The sequence below is a fragment of the Phyllobates terribilis genome, unplaced genomic scaffold, assembly GCF_046119375.1.
Source record: "Phyllobates terribilis strain yellow unplaced genomic scaffold, ASM4611937v1 Scaffold_3__8_contigs__length_932513732, whole genome shotgun sequence".
NCBI classification, from domain to species: domain Eukaryota; kingdom Metazoa; phylum Chordata; class Amphibia; order Anura; family Dendrobatidae; genus Phyllobates; species Phyllobates terribilis.
Window position 1 is genome coordinate 448,897,066 of NW_027362763.1, and position 16,940 is coordinate 448,914,005.

Genomic DNA, 16,940 nt, shown 5'->3' on the forward strand with positions numbered 1-16,940 from the left:
TATTATAGATGAGCTAGTTGGAACTTTTCCGCTTAAGGATGGACTCAAAAATCAACTCTAAGTTTTTAGGAGACACTTTCTTCAAGCAGTGGTATGAGAAAAAGTCTGCATATTTAAAAAAAAAAAAAACAAGATTGTTATGCAGGACAATGCTCCATCGCATGCAGCGAAGTACTCCAGGGTTGTACTTAAAGGGGTTGTCCAGGGCCTTAAAGAGGAGAGAATAATGACATGCCCCTTCCTCACCTGACCTAAACCCTATTGAGAACTTGTAGGCCCTTCTAAAAGGGAGATTTACAGTGAAGGAAAACAGTACACCTCTATGAACAGTGTCTGGGAGCCAGCGGTTGGTGCTGACTGCATGTAACACTAATAAACAATGTGTGCACTTACACTAAGGCCACGGCCCCACTATCAGTATTTGGTCCGTATTCGGTCAGTATTTTTTCTCAGGAGTGGGAGCCAAAACCAGGAGTGGGTGATAAATGCAGAATTGGTGACTTGTTTCTATTATACCTTTTCTCTGATTGTTCCTCACCTGGTTTTGGCTCCCATTCCTGAGAAATACTGACCAAATACTGATAGTGGGGCCGTGGCTTTAGGTCCAGATGCTAAACACAAGTATCCTGGCCCTAACTTCACAGCCTCACAGGCATATACGAGGCTATCAAGTCCAGGTCTGGAGACCCACAGCCGGTCTGAACATCAGACCATGAAACATGGTTATGTGAATCCAGTCTTTGGTGGCTTGGTTCATGCACACAGGAGAGCGGTGTGTCGGCAGCTCCTCAGGACGGCTCTGTGCACTGCTGTACAAGGGCTGTCAGACTCGGAGAACGAACATATTCTTCCCTTAACATCAGAGTCCACAATCTGTTTCTCGATTTCTGTGGAATCTTACATAATAAACCTTCTATATGACCTTGATCCCAAAGGTGAAGGTGGCGCAGGGCGGCTTTAGGGCACACTCCATAAGCGCCCTGGAAAATAGACTGTAACAAGGAGGAGTACATGTCCTGTGATGTAAAAGCTACGGGCTGTTCACACGTTCAGCCTCTTGGGCTTCTTTTAACCGATTCACGTTTCCAAAGACGACAAGTGGTTGGAGTAATCTCCACGATCGTCGACCTGGCGGTTTCGGCTTGGAAGCCGCTCGCTGTTTTATACAACACAAGTTTAAAAAAAGACAAAACTGATGGCAAAGACGGAGGAAAAAAATAACTGAAAAGATACAAAGTGCTGCGGAATATGTTAGCGCTATATAAAAAAATAAAGATTAAAAGATTATACAAAAAAAAAAAAGGATTCAGGTAAAATAAGCACCAGTACATGAGCAGGTAGAAGATGGGCACATACACATCTTCTTCCCAAGGGGACAGTAAATGGGCAGGAATGGGTGTACAGGGACACGGATATAGGGGCAAAAATACAGCACAGGGGACATAATCTGAGGCAATCTACAGTCCCCTGGTTACAGCTCATGCACACAGGCTGCTGTATATGGGCACCAGAGCATAATACTAAGCAACTACATGGCATTCCCTGCGCCCACATAACCCCTGGTGGTCTCCCCCTCTCATGCACATAACTAGGAGCAAGGCAGTGGGTACAGCCGGGTACAGCGCCTACCTACAGCACAGCAGTCCGCTCCCGGTTGTGTACCTTCACCACCCACGTGTCCTCCTGGAGACGAGTCCACACTGCAGCAATAACACGGCTACGGAAGCCGGCAGGAGCCGCGAGCCTCACACTGGAGCTGCTGTATTTAGCTTTGACATTTCCTTGCCGGTGATAATAATAGCCGTGCTCGGTATGGACAGGCTCTCCCTAACAAGTCACCGTACAGCGGGGCCGGTGCTGGATTATTACTGTCTGGTTAACGTGACGGCGTGCAGGAATTTCCGGGGCGCTCCCTCCCTCTGTAGCGGGACGTTTCCGCCCGGTGGAGGGGACACCAGTGACCGGCACCATGTCTGCTTGGCTCGGGCGCTTGTGTATGGCAGTGAGTGCTGTGAACAGAGCTGGCACCGTGCAGAGGGCAGCAGCAGCTCGCCAGGGTGAGATCTCATGGGTATCACTTTCTACAAGTATGTGCCAGGTTACAGGACGTGCCAGTGCTGACAAAGCTTCTCCATGACCCAGAGAGCCCCAGTGCCAGCACATCTGTCCAATCACCCAGAGAGCCCCAGTACCTGCACATCCTCCCCATCACCCAGAAAGCCCCAGTGCCGGCACATCTGTCCAATCACCCAGAGTCTGAGCCCCAGTGCCGGCACATCCTCCCCATCACCCAGAAAGCCCCAGTACCTGCACATCCTCCCCATCACCCAGAGTCTGAGCCCCAGTGCCGGCACATCTGTCCAATCACCCAGAGTCTGAGCCCCAGTGCCAGCACATCTGTTCAGTCACCTAGAGAGCCCCAGTACCTGCACATCCTCCCCATCACCCAGAAAGCCCCAGTACCTGCACATCCTCCCCATCACCCAGAGTCTGAGCCCCAGTGCCGGCACATCTGTCCAATCACCCAGAGTCTGAGCCCCAGTGCCAGCACATCTGTTCAGTCACCTAGAGAGCCCCAGTACCTGCACATCCTCCCCATCACCCAGAAAGCCCCAGTACCTGCACATCCTCCCCATCACCCAGAGTCTGAGCCCCAGTGCCGGCACATCCTCCCCATCACCCAGAGTCTGAGCCCCAGTGCCGGCACATCTGTCCAATCACCCAGAGAGCCCCAGTGCCAGCACATCTGTCCAATCACCCAGAAAGCCCCAGTGCCGGCACATCTGCCCCATCACCCAGAAAGCCCCAGTGCCGGCACATGTGCCCCAGAAAGCCCCAGTGCTGGCACATTTGCCCCATTACCCAGAAAGCCCCAGTACCACGGCACATCTTCCCCATCACCCAGAGAGCCCCAGTGCCGGCACATCTGCCCCATCACACAGAAAACCCCAGTGCTGGCACATCTGCCCCATCACCCAGAAAGACCCAGTGCTGGCAAATCTGCCCCATCACCCAGAAAGCCCCAGTTAGGTTTATAAAAAACTTTATAAGGTTATGTTCACAGGCTGCGTTTTTGCTGTGTTTTTTTATGCAATTGTTAAGCTGCGTTTTACAGTACCAGCGAAGGCTATGCGATTTCAGAAATCTCATGCACACAGCTTGGATGTTTTTTCCTGACTGATTTGGAAAACTGCTGTGTTTTTGAAAACTGCAGCATGTCACTTCTTTCAGTGTTTTTGCAGTGCTTTTTTTGGGGGGGGTGCAAAAACCTGAGGAAGTTGAATCCTGCTTTTTTATGCAGTAAACTATATCAGTATGCACAAATGTACCTGACAAAAACGCAGCAAAAACTGCTTTTTGTAAGCAGCTTCTTTACTGCCAAGAGAGCAGGTTCTGCCTGCGGAAAACGCAGCAAAAACGCCACGTGTGAACATAGTCTTATAATGTTAGTGGTTTGTTTTTTTACAGGGAACATTTTTATATATTTGGTAGAGCTGCCCCTGCAGGTCTCTGTCTCTCTTCTCACAGAACTACAAGAGCGAGGCAGAGAGCTATGGGAGAGAACAGTGCAACCTTTTGTCATCTCAATCACTGCCGATGCAGAGCCCTGCATTCAAGATGTGTTTGCTTTGGCTTGCCGCACTATGCACAGGCAGTGACCGAGATGACAAAGTTCACTTTAATCGCTGCCTATACAGATCACAGCAGCTGATGAGCATCTCATATCTGCTGCGCTGTTCATAGGCAGGAACTGAGACTGCCGTGACTCTATCAAAGGTTCGCGGTATAGGAACTTGTGGCACCGACTGAAGTGTCAAAGCAGCCTCTGACCGCTTTACTTATCAACTTGCCGACCATTGAGCAGGCACTCTCTGGGCTTCTGCACCACTCCAAGAAGAAGCTGCACTGGGGGCAGGGAGCGTAATTTTGTGCCCCCTTAGATTTTTGCTCTCGGGGTAACAGCCCCTCTCGGCCTCCCCACACTTCGGCACAGCTAGCACATTGACTTACATTGGTCTGTGTGCAGTCCATTGCACAGTCCCGGATAATCGTCTGAGATACTCAATGTCAAATAAACGATTTCGAGCAACAAAAGTGTTAGTTTTGCTTCCAGATCATGGTATATATTAATTTCTGCTCTTTTTTGTCTTATGTCACAGCTTGGAGTCCACAATGGCTTGTTGTCCACAGCTCTTCTGTCAGCTCTGGCATAACCATCAACTATGAAGAACTGAAAGACTTGCTGAAAAAGGATGGCGTTGTACATATAGATGTTCGGGAGCCATGGGAAATTAAAGAGTATGGCGTTATTAAGGGATCAATGAACATCCCATGTAAGTAATTTAAACCGTAGCAAATTTTGACACAATTAGTTTTTAGTTCCATGAAGTTCAGATTTAACCTGGCTGTGCTGAAAAAGATTTATGCAAAAAAAGAAAATAAATTCTTTAAATATCAGTTTCTGTGGAGGAATCCCAGCCGCCATGACAGTATGGGTGTGCTGTGTCTATGGAGAAGAGATGGAACACTGTTGTGCCTGTGTACCCATTGTAAAGTCCTTTGCAATCTTCCTTAAATCTACAGTATTGGCACAGGATAATTGACGCCAAGCACCAAAAATTACACAGGAGCCGTGCCCAAGTGATCCTCAGTTGTCGTCAGCTGTAACATACAGCTCATTTAAGAGTATGCTCCAGAGAGAAATATATTTTATGGGACCATTGAAAGAAAAAATAATCTGCAAGAAACACGCACTCATATGGTGACACTAACAAAAATAAGAAATATATATATATATATATATATAATTTTTTTTTTTTTTTTTTTTTGAAAGGAGATGGTACATTGATTTCTGTATCTTTAAGAGGTTTTGTGTCTTTAAATCTTGCCTTAAATTACTATCTCTCTTGCCCCCTTCTTCCATACACATGAACTTTCAGCTCAGCTAAGCATCCATGTCTTTTCAAAGAGGAGATGTCACGATACTGTTGACTGATAACCCAGAACCAGGGGCTCCTTCCTATTCTATCCTCCTAGCTATCCCTGCTGCCCAGGTTACTTCTGATGGTGAAGATGCTGGGGACTTGTACCTTGCTGTTCTCCTGAATCAGCCCTTATCTGTTCCCTCCCCCACCCAGGGAAGCAGGGATGAATAGTATATGTAAATACACAAACCAGACAAACAAGGAAGGATGTACAGGGATAAATGAAAATACCAAACATACAAAACATGCATTCACAGACAACAGCAGGAAACGTCGAAGGGATTAGGAAGGTAAACAAAAACAGAAGAGGAAGAGAACTATGTACACAGCCAAAACACCCAGCAACAGTCACAAAACAACTCTCCTTAAACACCTTTACCGAACACTGAATCCTCCACTCCTCACCAGGCTGTAAAAGACTTAACACTGGCAATCCAGATTGCCAGAGCAGAGATTATATAGGAGAGGGAAGTGGCTGATACTGCACAGCTGAGAACTTCCAAGAAGGAAGCTACAGAGACTAAAAGCTGAGCAGTTTAACTCCTGCACTGCTGAAAGAAACCAGCACCGTTTAATAAGAGGGAGAAGTGCTTCTATTCAATGCAGGAGTACGTGAACTCAGACACTGCAGTCTTCTGGCTCCTCTCTGTCGCGGTAATCCCGTGAGAGGAGAGGTTTGCTGTCCGACACCTATCAGGGATGAGTCGGGAAGCTCATTACATGGTCATCCAATATCGGCACATTCAGCCAACTTTAAAATGGTTGACCTTTTGGATAAATAATAATATATTAAGCTTAGTCAGCCCCCAGCTAAAAATAATATTTTTATTTCTATAGCGCCAACTTATTCCGCAGCACTTTACATTTTAGAGAGGACTTGTACAGACAATAACGACATTACAGAATAACAATAATCACCTAAATCACCAGATACCAAGAGGAGTGAGGGCCCTGCTCGCAAGCTTACAGTCTATGAGGAAATAGGGGAGAGATGAAAGGTGGATGGTAACAATTGCTTGTGTGGTGAACCATCAATGTAATAAATAGGGTGTTCACATAATGCTGCATGAACCAGTCAACAGCCACTATGTATACAAGTACAGATACAGAGGGCCAATCAGTGCTTGGAAGGTGGCTAAGCAGATGCTATGAGGGTCCAGATTCTGAGGGAAATGTTGGAAGGGCAAAATGGGATAATTAGATAAGTGAGGTGGAGTGATAAGCCAGTCTAAAGAAATATGCTTTTTGGGCACGCTTAAAGCTGAACATGCTGATATTGGACAACTATCCATATAATAGTGGAGGTTCTACACATAGCACTCTGACGATCAGCTTTCATCAGCACTGATACAGCTGGATATTAACAGTGTTTAGAGCCACACATCTCTGTTCACTGTGTATTTAGTGGTGCTGAGAGCTGCAGCTCCTCTCCTGTTGAATTAAATAGAAGCAGATCTGCAGTTCTCAGACACCACCAATATACACTGCTCAAAAAAATAAAGGGAACATTTAAACAACAGAATATAACTCCAAGTAAATCAAACTTCTATGAAATCAAACTGTCCACTTAGGAAGCAACACTGATTGACAATCAATTTCACATGCTGTTGTGCAAATGGAATAGACAATAGATGGAAATTATTGGCAATTATCAAGACACCCTCAATAAAGGAGTGGTTCTGCAGGTGGGGACCACAGACCACATCTCAGTACCAATGCTTTCTGGCTGATGTTTTGGTCACTTTTGAATGTTGGTTCTACAACCCACAGAAGTTGCTCAGGTAGTGCAGCTCATCCAGGATGGCACATCAATGCGAGCTGTGGCAAGAAGGTTTGCTGTGTCTGTCAGCGTAGTTTCCAGAGGCTGGAAGCGCTACTAGGAGACAGGCCAGTACACCAGGAGACGTGGAGGGGGCCTTAGGAGGGCAACAACCCAGCAGCAGGACCGCTACCTCTGCCTTTGTGCAAGGAGGAACAGGAGGAGCACTGCCAGAGCCCTGAAAAATGACCTCCAGCTGGCCACAAATGTGCATGTGTCTGCACAAACGGTTAGAAACCGACTCCGTGAGGGTGGTATGAGGGCCCGACGTCTACAGATAGGGGTTGTGCTTACAGCCCAACACCGTGCAGGATGCTTTGCATTTGCCACAGAACACCAGGATTGGCAAAGTCGCCACTGGCGCCCTGTGCTCTTCATAGATGAAAGCAGGTTCACACTGAGCACATGTGACAGACGTGACAGAGTCTGGAGATGCCGTGGAGAGCGATCTGCTGCCTGCAACATCCTTCAGCATGACTGGTTTGGCAGTGGGTCAGTAATGGTGTGGGGTGGGATTTCTTTGGAGGGCCACACAGCCATCCATGTGCTCGCCAGAGGTAGCCTGACTGCCATTAGGTACCGAGATGAGATCCTCAGACCCCTTGTGAGACCATATGCTGGAGCGGTTGGCCCTGGGTTCCTCCTAATGCAGGACATTGCCAGACCTCATGTGGCTGGAGTGTGTCAGCAGTCCCTGCAAGATGAAGGCATTGAAGCTATGGACTGGCCTGCCCGTTCCCCAGACCTGAATCTGATTGAGCACATCTGGGACATCATGTCTCGCTCCATCCACCAACGTCACGTTGCACCACAGACTGTCCAGGAGTTGGCGGATGCTTTAGTCCAGGTCTGGGAGGAGATCCCACAGAAGACCATCCGCAACCTTATCAGGAGCATGCCCAGGCGTTGTAGGAAGGTCATACAGGCACGTGGAGGCCACACACAATACTGAGCCTCATTTTGACTTGTTTTAAGGACATTACATCAAAGTTGGATCAGCCTGTAGTGTGTTTTTCCACTTTAATTTTAGGGATGACTCCAAATCCAGGCCTCCATTGGTTAATAAATTTGATTTCCATTGATGATTTTTGTGTGATTTTGTTGTCAGCACATTCAACTTTGTACAAAACAAAGTATTCAATGAGAATATTTCATTCATTCAGATCTAGGATGTGTTATTTGAGTGTTCCCTTTATTTTTTTGAGCAGTGTATATTGAAGAGCTGTGCGGTTCCGGCTTCATTCATTGTATAAATACGGTCTCCGCCAGAGCTGATCGGTAAGGTTCTGACTCCCATCACTGATACTGATGACTTCTCCAGCAGATATCACAATCCCAGACACTTTTAATCTAATGTGTATGTAGGGAGAACTTTTGACTTGTCTCAGCCTTTTGCATTATTGAAAGTAGATTTTTGACACTGTGGATTTGTTGATTAGTGGACTTGAAAATGTATATATTTGTACTGGACTGTGGGTGTCCAATAAATTATTACTCTTGTGTCCTTAAAGGGGTTTTCCCACGAATTAAAGATCATTTTAATCAACAGATCTTGGAATAATAATATCTTCCACAATTGGATGTGTTTAAATAAAATGTTCCTGTGCTGAGATAATCTTATAAATGTGCCCCTGCTGTGTACTGTGTAATGGCTGTATCTGACCGTGTACGGAACAGGGTCTGATCATACCACATCTCCTGGGAAGGGGAGGAAGCAAAAGAGTATACAGGCATTACAGCCAGGGATCACAGCTGATTCTGTTTGTGAGGTAAAACATTTCACTGCCTGTTTTTAAGCAATGTTTTACCTCACAGAAAGAATCAGTTGTGATCCCCTGCTGTAATATCTGTATACTCTTTTGCTTCCTCCCCTGCCCAGGAGCTGTGGTATGTGTTTACCATGTTCCTGTACGGTCAGACACAGCCATTACACAGTACACAGCAGGGGCACATTTATAAGATTATCTCAGCACAGGAACATTTTATTTAAACACATCCAATTGTGGAACTTATTATTAATCAAAGATCTATTGATTAAAATGAACTTTTATTCTTGGGAAAACCCCTTTAAGATTTTATCCCATGTTCTGTGTTCTGGAGCACACCGCTCCCAAGCCTCCTGGATTCCTGCATGCCGGAGGGTGGTGCGCTTCTGTTAATTGACGAATAATGGTGGCGTTGCTGGCCTGAACTGTGCAATATCCGATGCCACAAGCAGAGAGAACTTTGTCTCTGGAGCATCAGAAGCGTGCAGGGGCCCCGAAGAGTCTGTAAGCACTGCACTTCTCGCTGCTGATAGACGGCAGAGGCGGTCAGTAACCCTAGCAATAATAATAATACATTGTGAGGCCTAGTCCCAGTAAGTTAGTGTGGTGTTAGTGTAGGGAGTACAATTGAGGGAGGAAGGTTGAACTTGGTGGACCTAGGTCTTTATTCAACCTGCGTTACTATGTGCAGTACATTATAAAAGTAACATTTCCTCTTCTTGAGAACAGAGAAAATTTTTAGTAAGTGGTAAATTGCAAAGCTGCTTCTTTGTACAAGCTGTAGATTTCTTCTGTCTTCTATATGCTGATAGTCATGATTACTGGTATCTGTTCTTTGAACTATTTTTGTATATTTAGTGGGAGATCTAGGGGCCGCACTTCAAATGACTCCAGAGGATTTTGAGAAGAAATATGAAAAGAAGTTCCCAGAGAAATCCAACACCTTGGTCTTTTCTTGTCTTGCTGGTATTCGAAGTGGAAGAGCTTTAGGTGTAGCAACTTCACTTGGTTACAATAGGTAAGTGGGAAAGAAAGCTATTTGTGAAATTCCACAAAACACAACAATAGATAAAAATAAGCATTGCGTGAAGGGGTTAAATAATTGCTAATCGATTATATGCAGTCATGTAATAGCCTGTTAAGACATACTGACCACATTCTCCGCATCATGTTCCCAGCAGCACATTACCTGTTTATAATAGTGCCATATGCTGCAGATAACAGTGATCTTTTTAATGTCCCTGGATTTACAAGTGCGTTTAATCCCATTCTTTGATATGGGCTTAGGCGCTGAGCCCACATTTTGCATACGTCTAATCCAATTATTTGATATGGGCTTAGGCGCTGAGCCCACACTTTGCATACGTCTAATCCAATTCTTTGATATGGGCTTAGGCGCTGAGCCCACATTTTGCATACGTCTAATCCAATTATTTGATATGGGCTTAGGCGCTGAGCCCACACTTTGCATACGTCTAATCCAATTCTTTGATATGGGTTTAGGCGCTGAGCCCACATTTTGCATACGTCTAATCCCATTCTTTGATATGGGTTTAGGAGCTGAGCCCACATTTTGCATACGTCTAATCCAATTATTTGATATGGGCTTAGGCGCTGAGCCCACATTTTGCATACGTCTAATCCCATTCTTTGATATGGGCTTAGGCGCTGAGCCCATATTTTGCATACGTCTAATCCCATTCTTTGATATGGGTTTAGGAGCTGAGCCCACATTTTGCTGAGCAGATGATGGCTGTGTTATTCAGCCATCATCTGCCCTGAACAGCCGCAAGTAGAGCATGTTAAATGTCACTATCTATCTCTGCCAGCGGCATTTGCAGCGCACAGGCTGGGGTATGCTGTCTCACGGGCCTTCCGACTTGCCGCGGTGCGATAGTGGGGCCTCGATGGGTTCTGGAAGATACTTGTGCCTTTTGTGATGGTACTCCTATTAAGGTCAGCTTATGACTGGCTGTCATAGGAGACTGCAATTTTTGCTATATATAGTAATACAGTAAAAAGTTTTTAAAAATATGAAAAACAAAATATAAAAGTTCAAATCAGCCTCATTTTCCTCCTTTAGAAATAAAATAAATGAATAAACAATACACATGTGGTATCTCCACGTCCTTAAAAGTATGATCTATCAAAATAGAAAATGAATTAACCCCATCGCTAAACACCGTAAATAGAAAAAAATCAATGCCAAAGTTGTAGCTTTTCAGCCTCTGCAACACTACAAGAGAATGCAGTGAAAAATGTTATATCTACCTCCGAATTCTATCACTAAAAGCATCAGCTCGCCACGCGCAAAAAAAACCCGCTACAGAGCTCCATCAATGGAAAAATAAAAACTTTACAGGTCCCGGAATATGACAACACAAGTGAATTTATTTATTTTTTTACAATTTTTTATTTTCACTACTTAAATAAAAAAAAAAAAACTATGCATGTTCGGATTCTCCAGGTCAGGTGATGCCAATTACCAAGTCATTTATATCGCATAATGAACACTGCAAAAACAAAACCCAAAAAACAATTGCAGAATTGTACTTTTTTTTGCAATTTCATTGCACTTGGAAGGTTTTTCCAGTACGTTATAAAGGCAAATGGATGGTATCATTCAAAACAAAAATTATTCCTCCAAAAAATAAGCCCTCCTACACCTAGATCATCAAAAAAATAAAAAATGTATGCGTCTTGGAAGAAAGAGGGGGGAAAAAACAAAGTGCAAAAATAGAAAATCGCCATGTCTTGAAGGGACCAAGTTTGCTTAAAAATAAATACACCCGACTATTGAGCAATTTGCTTGTTTGTTTCTCCTATTAGGCAGGAACGAGGCTACCTAGGAATTGTCCTTCCCCGATTATTGGCCTTTATTAAATGGTCCCTAACATGAACGGTCCAGGGATCAACCACATGATTAGCTGCTATAGTAGTGGAGAAGTATCTCAGCACAATCTGTTAATTAATGGTACAAATAAACAGGCCAATCACAATTGTATGTGCACGGAACAATATTTAATATGAATGGACATTTCACTTGTTTGTTGGGTGTCTGCCGGCCTGTTTAGATGGGCCGATAGTTAGGAATGAACGCTCCAATGAATACTCTTCTCTTGATTATTGGCTCATTTAAATGGTCCTAAGTCGTCATTTTGCACGGGAGCTGCATGCTTAGAGTTCCTAAATGTCAGTACTACCGAGTCCATATTATTGAAGTATTATTTCCTAAACAGAATTCCTCATTAATGCAGTTTGCAAACTTAAAGGGAATCTGTCACCAGGTATTTGACACCTAATCTAAGAGCAGCATCAGGAAGAGACCAAGACCCTGATTCCAGGGAAGTATCACTTATTGGGCTGCTTGATGTAGTTTTGATAAAATCACTTTTATCAGTAGGAGATTATCATTAGAGGACTGCTGCCAGGTAGTCCTCCATATTCATGAGCTCTGTTCTGGCAGCTTCCTGCGCACACTGTACACTCAACATTCAGAGAACTGATAGATCTGCAGCAGATAAAACAGTGATTTTATTTAAATGACAGCATGCAGCTCAGTAAGGGACATATCCCTGGAATCAGGGTCTCTCCCCTACATTATGCTGCTTTCATATGGGAAATTTACTCTTTATGGGAAATTCGGCAATAGGTTTTTGCTATGCAATTGGAGAGCAACATGCTGTAGGGGCTGCGACCCTGATTCCAGCAATGTATCACTTACTGAGCTGCTTGCTATCATTTTGATAAAATCACTGTTTTCGCTGCTGCAGATTTAGCAGTGCTCTGAATGCTGAGCTCTGTATAACCCCACCCACATCACTGATTGGCAGCTTTCTGTGTACACTATACAGTGACAGAAAGCTGCCAATCAGTGGTGGGGGAATGGTTACACAGAGCAGCTGACTAGGAGGCATGAGACAACTAGTCCTGTAATGATAATCTCCTGCTGATAAAACACTGATTTTATTGAAACAGCAATACACAGCCCAGTAAGAGACACATCACTGGAATCAGGCTCTCAGCCCTTACAGCATGCTGCTTTCAGATTACATAGCAAAAACCTGCTATCAAATTCCCTTTATTCTAAATAAAAAAAATTACCAAGGCCCTGATTCATTGGTTTTTCATACATCACTCTTAATGAGGAGCATGCATGAATAAGATGTATCGCATTCACTAAGAGGCGTACCCCACTTAATGACTGCATCTTATTAGCTGTGTGAACCTTACCAGAAATGTTACTCCCGTCATGAGTAACTTTGTTTTTCACTATTTTCTGGCGTAAACCCTTTGATAAATCAGCACACAAGTGTTTACAATACCAATAGCATTTTCCAGTTCTTGTACGATTTCTTACAAAGCATTTCTTTCTTTTTTCAGTGTTCATCACTATACAGGAGGCTTTCAGGACTGGACAAGGCATGAGTTGCCAGAAAAACAATCATGAACTTTCTTACTCCAGCCATGTCATCAATAAATGTTTAATGGCATACAGAGCGAGTGTGAAATATTACACTTTTAAGGTTAATTGTTCTTTTCATGCTCCTGCCTTGTACAAGATAAGGAACGGATCCCAGGAGTAGAATTCATAGAAATCTTTTCTCAATAGGACTCTTTTTTTCTTTTTTGGGGGGAAATGGAACATGTACAGAAGATACGGGTTTGTGAGACTTTCCTAATGGATTATTTAAATGGCTCTTTTACTCTTTTAGATTGGGAGATGCAGCTGTCATTTAAAAAAAATGGGATCAGATCCCAACAGGAAAGTGCAGAAAAAGAAAAATCTTTTACCAAAGTTTAATTATAGTTAAAGGCTTCCTGCCTTATCCTGATGAGATCTGAGATCTCACCCTGTTCTTGACTCTAAATGTAGGGCTCCCTCAATGACCTGGCATCTGAATAAGGTAATATTCTGGAATACAAGGGTAGGTTTACACAAGATTATCATTATCAATTATGTAGTTGTTCAAGTGGAATTATTTTTGCCAATATAGAAGTAGTTTTTGGAACATTCAGAAAAATGTTTTCATTTATTCATGATTTTCAAGCTTTCTGCTTGCAATTATTATATATGAATACTTCTATAGGATAGCAATCTGTCCTAGTAATGTGGTGAACGTACAGGGACACGGTTTATCAAAAGACAGCTCTGATAATTACTGCATGGCACCTCTGTGATCATCACATCGCAGGGACAGATTGTTATCCCCTGAAAGTAAAGTATAAAAATATATAATAATACAATTATACAGTGGGTACTTAAAGTATTCTGACCCCTTTTACATTTTTCACTCTTTGTTTCATTGCAGCCATTTGGTAAATTCTAAAAAGTTCATTTTTTTTCTCATTAAAGTACACTCTGCACCCCATCTTGACTGAATTAAAACAGAAATGTAGAAATTTTTGCAAATTTATTAAAAAAGAAAAACTGAAATATCACATGGTCATAAATATTCAGACCCTTTGCTCAGACACTCATATTTAAGTCACATACTGTCCATTTCCTTGTGATCCTCCTTCCTTGTGATCCCCCGGACCGGCCTGTAAACCCAATCAATGGCACAGAAGGAAAAGTGAGTTAAATCCCCCGCATGTGTCTGCAGAAAGTGCCTGGACATGGATTAGGTGCGTTAGGGTCAGAGGCATCTCTGACATGCTCTCTGATTTTTTTGTTTCAACTTGAGAGTAGTACACACCTTCACTGGCTCCCCATTGCCCAGAGACTCCAGTTCAAAACCCTAACTTTGGCATACAAAGCCATCCACAACCGGTCTCCTTCATACATCCATGACCTAGTCTCCCGGTATATACCTGCACGCAACTGCCGATCCTCACAAGATCTCCTTCTCTACTCCCCTCTTATCTCCTCTTCCCACAATCATATACATGATTTGTCCCGTGCATCCCCCCTACTCTGGAACTCTGTACCCCAACAGATCAGACTCTCGCCGACCGTGGAAACCTTCAAAAGAAACCTCAAGACCTACCTCTTCCGACAAGCCTACAACCTACAGTAACCCTCGCTCCACCATACCGCTGCACAACCAGCTGTATCCTCACATACTGTATCCTCACCCATCCCTTGTAGACTGTGAGCTCTCGCGGGCAGGGTCCTCGCTCCTCCTGTACATACAGAAAAGCTAAACATAAGCCATCATTAACACCTAAACAGAAAAAAACAAGGTTACAATGGGCTAAGGAAACGCAATCGTGGACTGTGGATGACTGAATGAAAGTCATATTCAGTGATGAATCGTGAATCTGCATTGGGCAAGGTGATGATGCTGGAACTTTTGTTTGGTGCCGTTCCAATGAGATTTATAAAGATGACTGCATGAAGACAACATGCAAATTTCCACAGTCATTGATGATATGGTGCTGCATGTCAGGTAAAGGCACTGGGGAGATGACTGTCATTACATCTTAAATAAATGCCCAAGTTTACATTGATATTTTAGACAGTTTTCTTATCCCATCAATTGAAAGGATGTTTGGGGATGATGACACCATTTTTCAAGATGATATTGCATCCTGCCCTAGAGCAAAAACTGTGAAAACATTCCTTGAAAGAAGACACATAAGGTCAATGTCATGGCCTGAAAATAGTCCAGATCTCAATCCAATTGAAAATCTTTGGTGGAAGTTGAAGAAAATGGTCCATGACAAGGCTCCAACCTGCAAAGCTGATCTGGCAACAGCAATCAGAGAAAGTTGAAGCCAGATTGATGAAGAGTACTGTTTGTCACTCATTAAGTCCATGCCTCAGAGACTGCAAGCTGTTATTACAGCCAGAGGTGGTGCAACAAAATACTAGTGATGTATTGGAGTGTTCTTTTGTGTGTTTGTTTTTCCTCAGAATTGAGTGATTCCATAATTTTTTCCCTCTGCTTGGTCTGAAAGAAATTACCCTTACTGAGTACCACATTTTTTATCTTGATTTCTCTTAGTGTTTCTTAAAGCCCTAAAGTTGCCATTTGAAATGACTTTAGTTTTGTGCCATATCTGTGATCTGCTTTTTTTCAAAACATTAAACAACTGAATGAACATCCTCCAAGCCTGGTGATTCCATAATTTTTGCCAGGGGTTGTACATGAACGTCAGCTGACACAAAGGTTTTAATACTAGAGACAGGATAGGGCTGTCCTGATTGGGTACACCTTGTCGCATTGGGATGCCTTTTAGGGTATGTGCACACATTGAGTGTTTCATTGCAGAAATTTCTGCAACATTTCTGCATGTCTAGGAACTTGTTTGCAGCAAAACCGCTGTGGAAAAAAACGCACATTTTTGGGGCGTTTTTGTACAGCAATGAATGCTTTTTGGAGCTAAATATATTTGAAAAATGAAACGTGGGACATCATTTTAATCCTTGGATTACCGTCGGACCTGGGGTGAGTATATTAGGTTAATTTAAATGATTAAAGAATGTGTCTGTTTTATTCTCGGTGTGTGTTTATTTAACGGTTTACTTACAGGTTTAGTAATGAGGGTGTCTGGCTGACACCTCTTCATTACTAAACCTAGGGCCTGGTGCCAGCTACACCTAATCCCATTACCCCGAAGCAACTGCACTAGGGCATCAGGAAGAGCCCGGGATGTGTCAGAATTGGCACTTCAAATATGAAGTGCCATTTCTTTGGCAGCTGAGGGCTGGTATTTTTAGCCAAGGAAGAGGCTATTACTTCCAAATGTTCCCTGGCTATTAATTACAGCTCACAGCTGTTTGGTTAGCCTTTACTGGCTAGTTTACAGGATGACCCCAGAAAAAATTGATCTAGGGTCCCGCTATAAAATTTAACCAGCAAAGACTAGGCAGGCAGCTGCAGGATAATAATAGCCAGAGAAGGGGCCATGGATACTGGCTCCCTCTGAGGCTAATAACATCAGCCCTTAGCGTCGCTCTTCCCACTTGCCCTGGTGTGGTGACAAGTGGGGCAATAGGGTTGGGGATCATTACAGCCTTGTATTGGCAGCTGACATGAAGCCCAGGTTAGTAATGGAGGGCGTCAATAAGACACCCCCATTACTAACCCCATAGAAAAGTCTGGAAATAAAACACATGGCATAAAAAAATTCTTTATTTGAAATAAAAGTCCACACAGTTTTACTCATTTATTTGAAAATAAAAAAACACAGTATACTTACCTAACGTCTAATCTCTGAAGCCAAACCACTGACACAGGAGTGTAATCGCTCCTGTGTCAGCGCTGAGCTGACATGAGAGGTCACAGGAGTTCATCAGCTGATGAGCCCCGGTGACCTCACTTACGGCACCACCGCTGTGTGAGACTTTTCTCAAGCAGCGGCGGTGCCGTAAGTTAGTTGTTTTTTATTTTTATTTCAACTTATTTTTTTCCTGTGAGCACA

The 16,940-nt window shown here is 43.6% G+C and overlaps 2 protein-coding genes across 3 annotated transcripts in view; one reads left to right on the forward strand and one right to left on the reverse strand.

The window, feature by feature from the left end:
- The window catches only part of USP45 (ubiquitin specific peptidase 45), a 142,575-nt gene extending 140,651 nt beyond the window's left edge, over positions 1–1,924 (reverse strand). The window contains exon 1 of one of the 2 annotated variants that reach the window (XM_073675755.1): positions 1,634–1,924. The gene's annotated coding sequence lies outside the window, so the exon portion shown is untranslated. Of the gene's footprint in view, positions 1–1,629 lie in introns of both variants that reach the window. The other variant, XM_073675754.1, reaches the window with a different exon arrangement.
- Positions 1,703–13,067, forward strand: TSTD1 (thiosulfate sulfurtransferase like domain containing 1). The gene is made up of 4 exons (XM_073675759.1): positions 1,703–2,057; positions 4,161–4,334; positions 9,429–9,588; positions 12,954–13,067. The coding sequence occupies exons 1-4, from the start codon at positions 1,970–1,972 to the stop codon at positions 13,018–13,020; spliced, it is 489 nt and encodes a 162-aa protein (XP_073531860.1). The 5' UTR covers positions 1,703–1,969; the 3' UTR covers positions 13,021–13,067.
- Positions 13,068–16,940: the final 3,873 nt, after the last annotated feature.

What these genes read in the sequence shown, in the direction of transcription:
- TSTD1 (XM_073675759.1), top strand. Translation starts at nt 1,970, where the DNA reads ATGTCTGCTTGGCTCGGGCGCTTGTGTATGGCAGTGAGTGCTGTGAAC. An exon ending in GGCAGCAGCAGCTCGCCAGG is followed by an intron (nt 2,058 to 4,160) that starts GTGAGATCTCAT and finishes CTTATGTCACAG; the next exon opens with CTTGGAGTCCACAATGGCTT. An exon ending in ACTTCACTTGGTTACAATAG is followed by an intron (nt 9,589 to 12,953) that starts GTAAGTGGGAAA and finishes TTCTTTTTTCAG; the next exon opens with TGTTCATCACTATACAGGAG.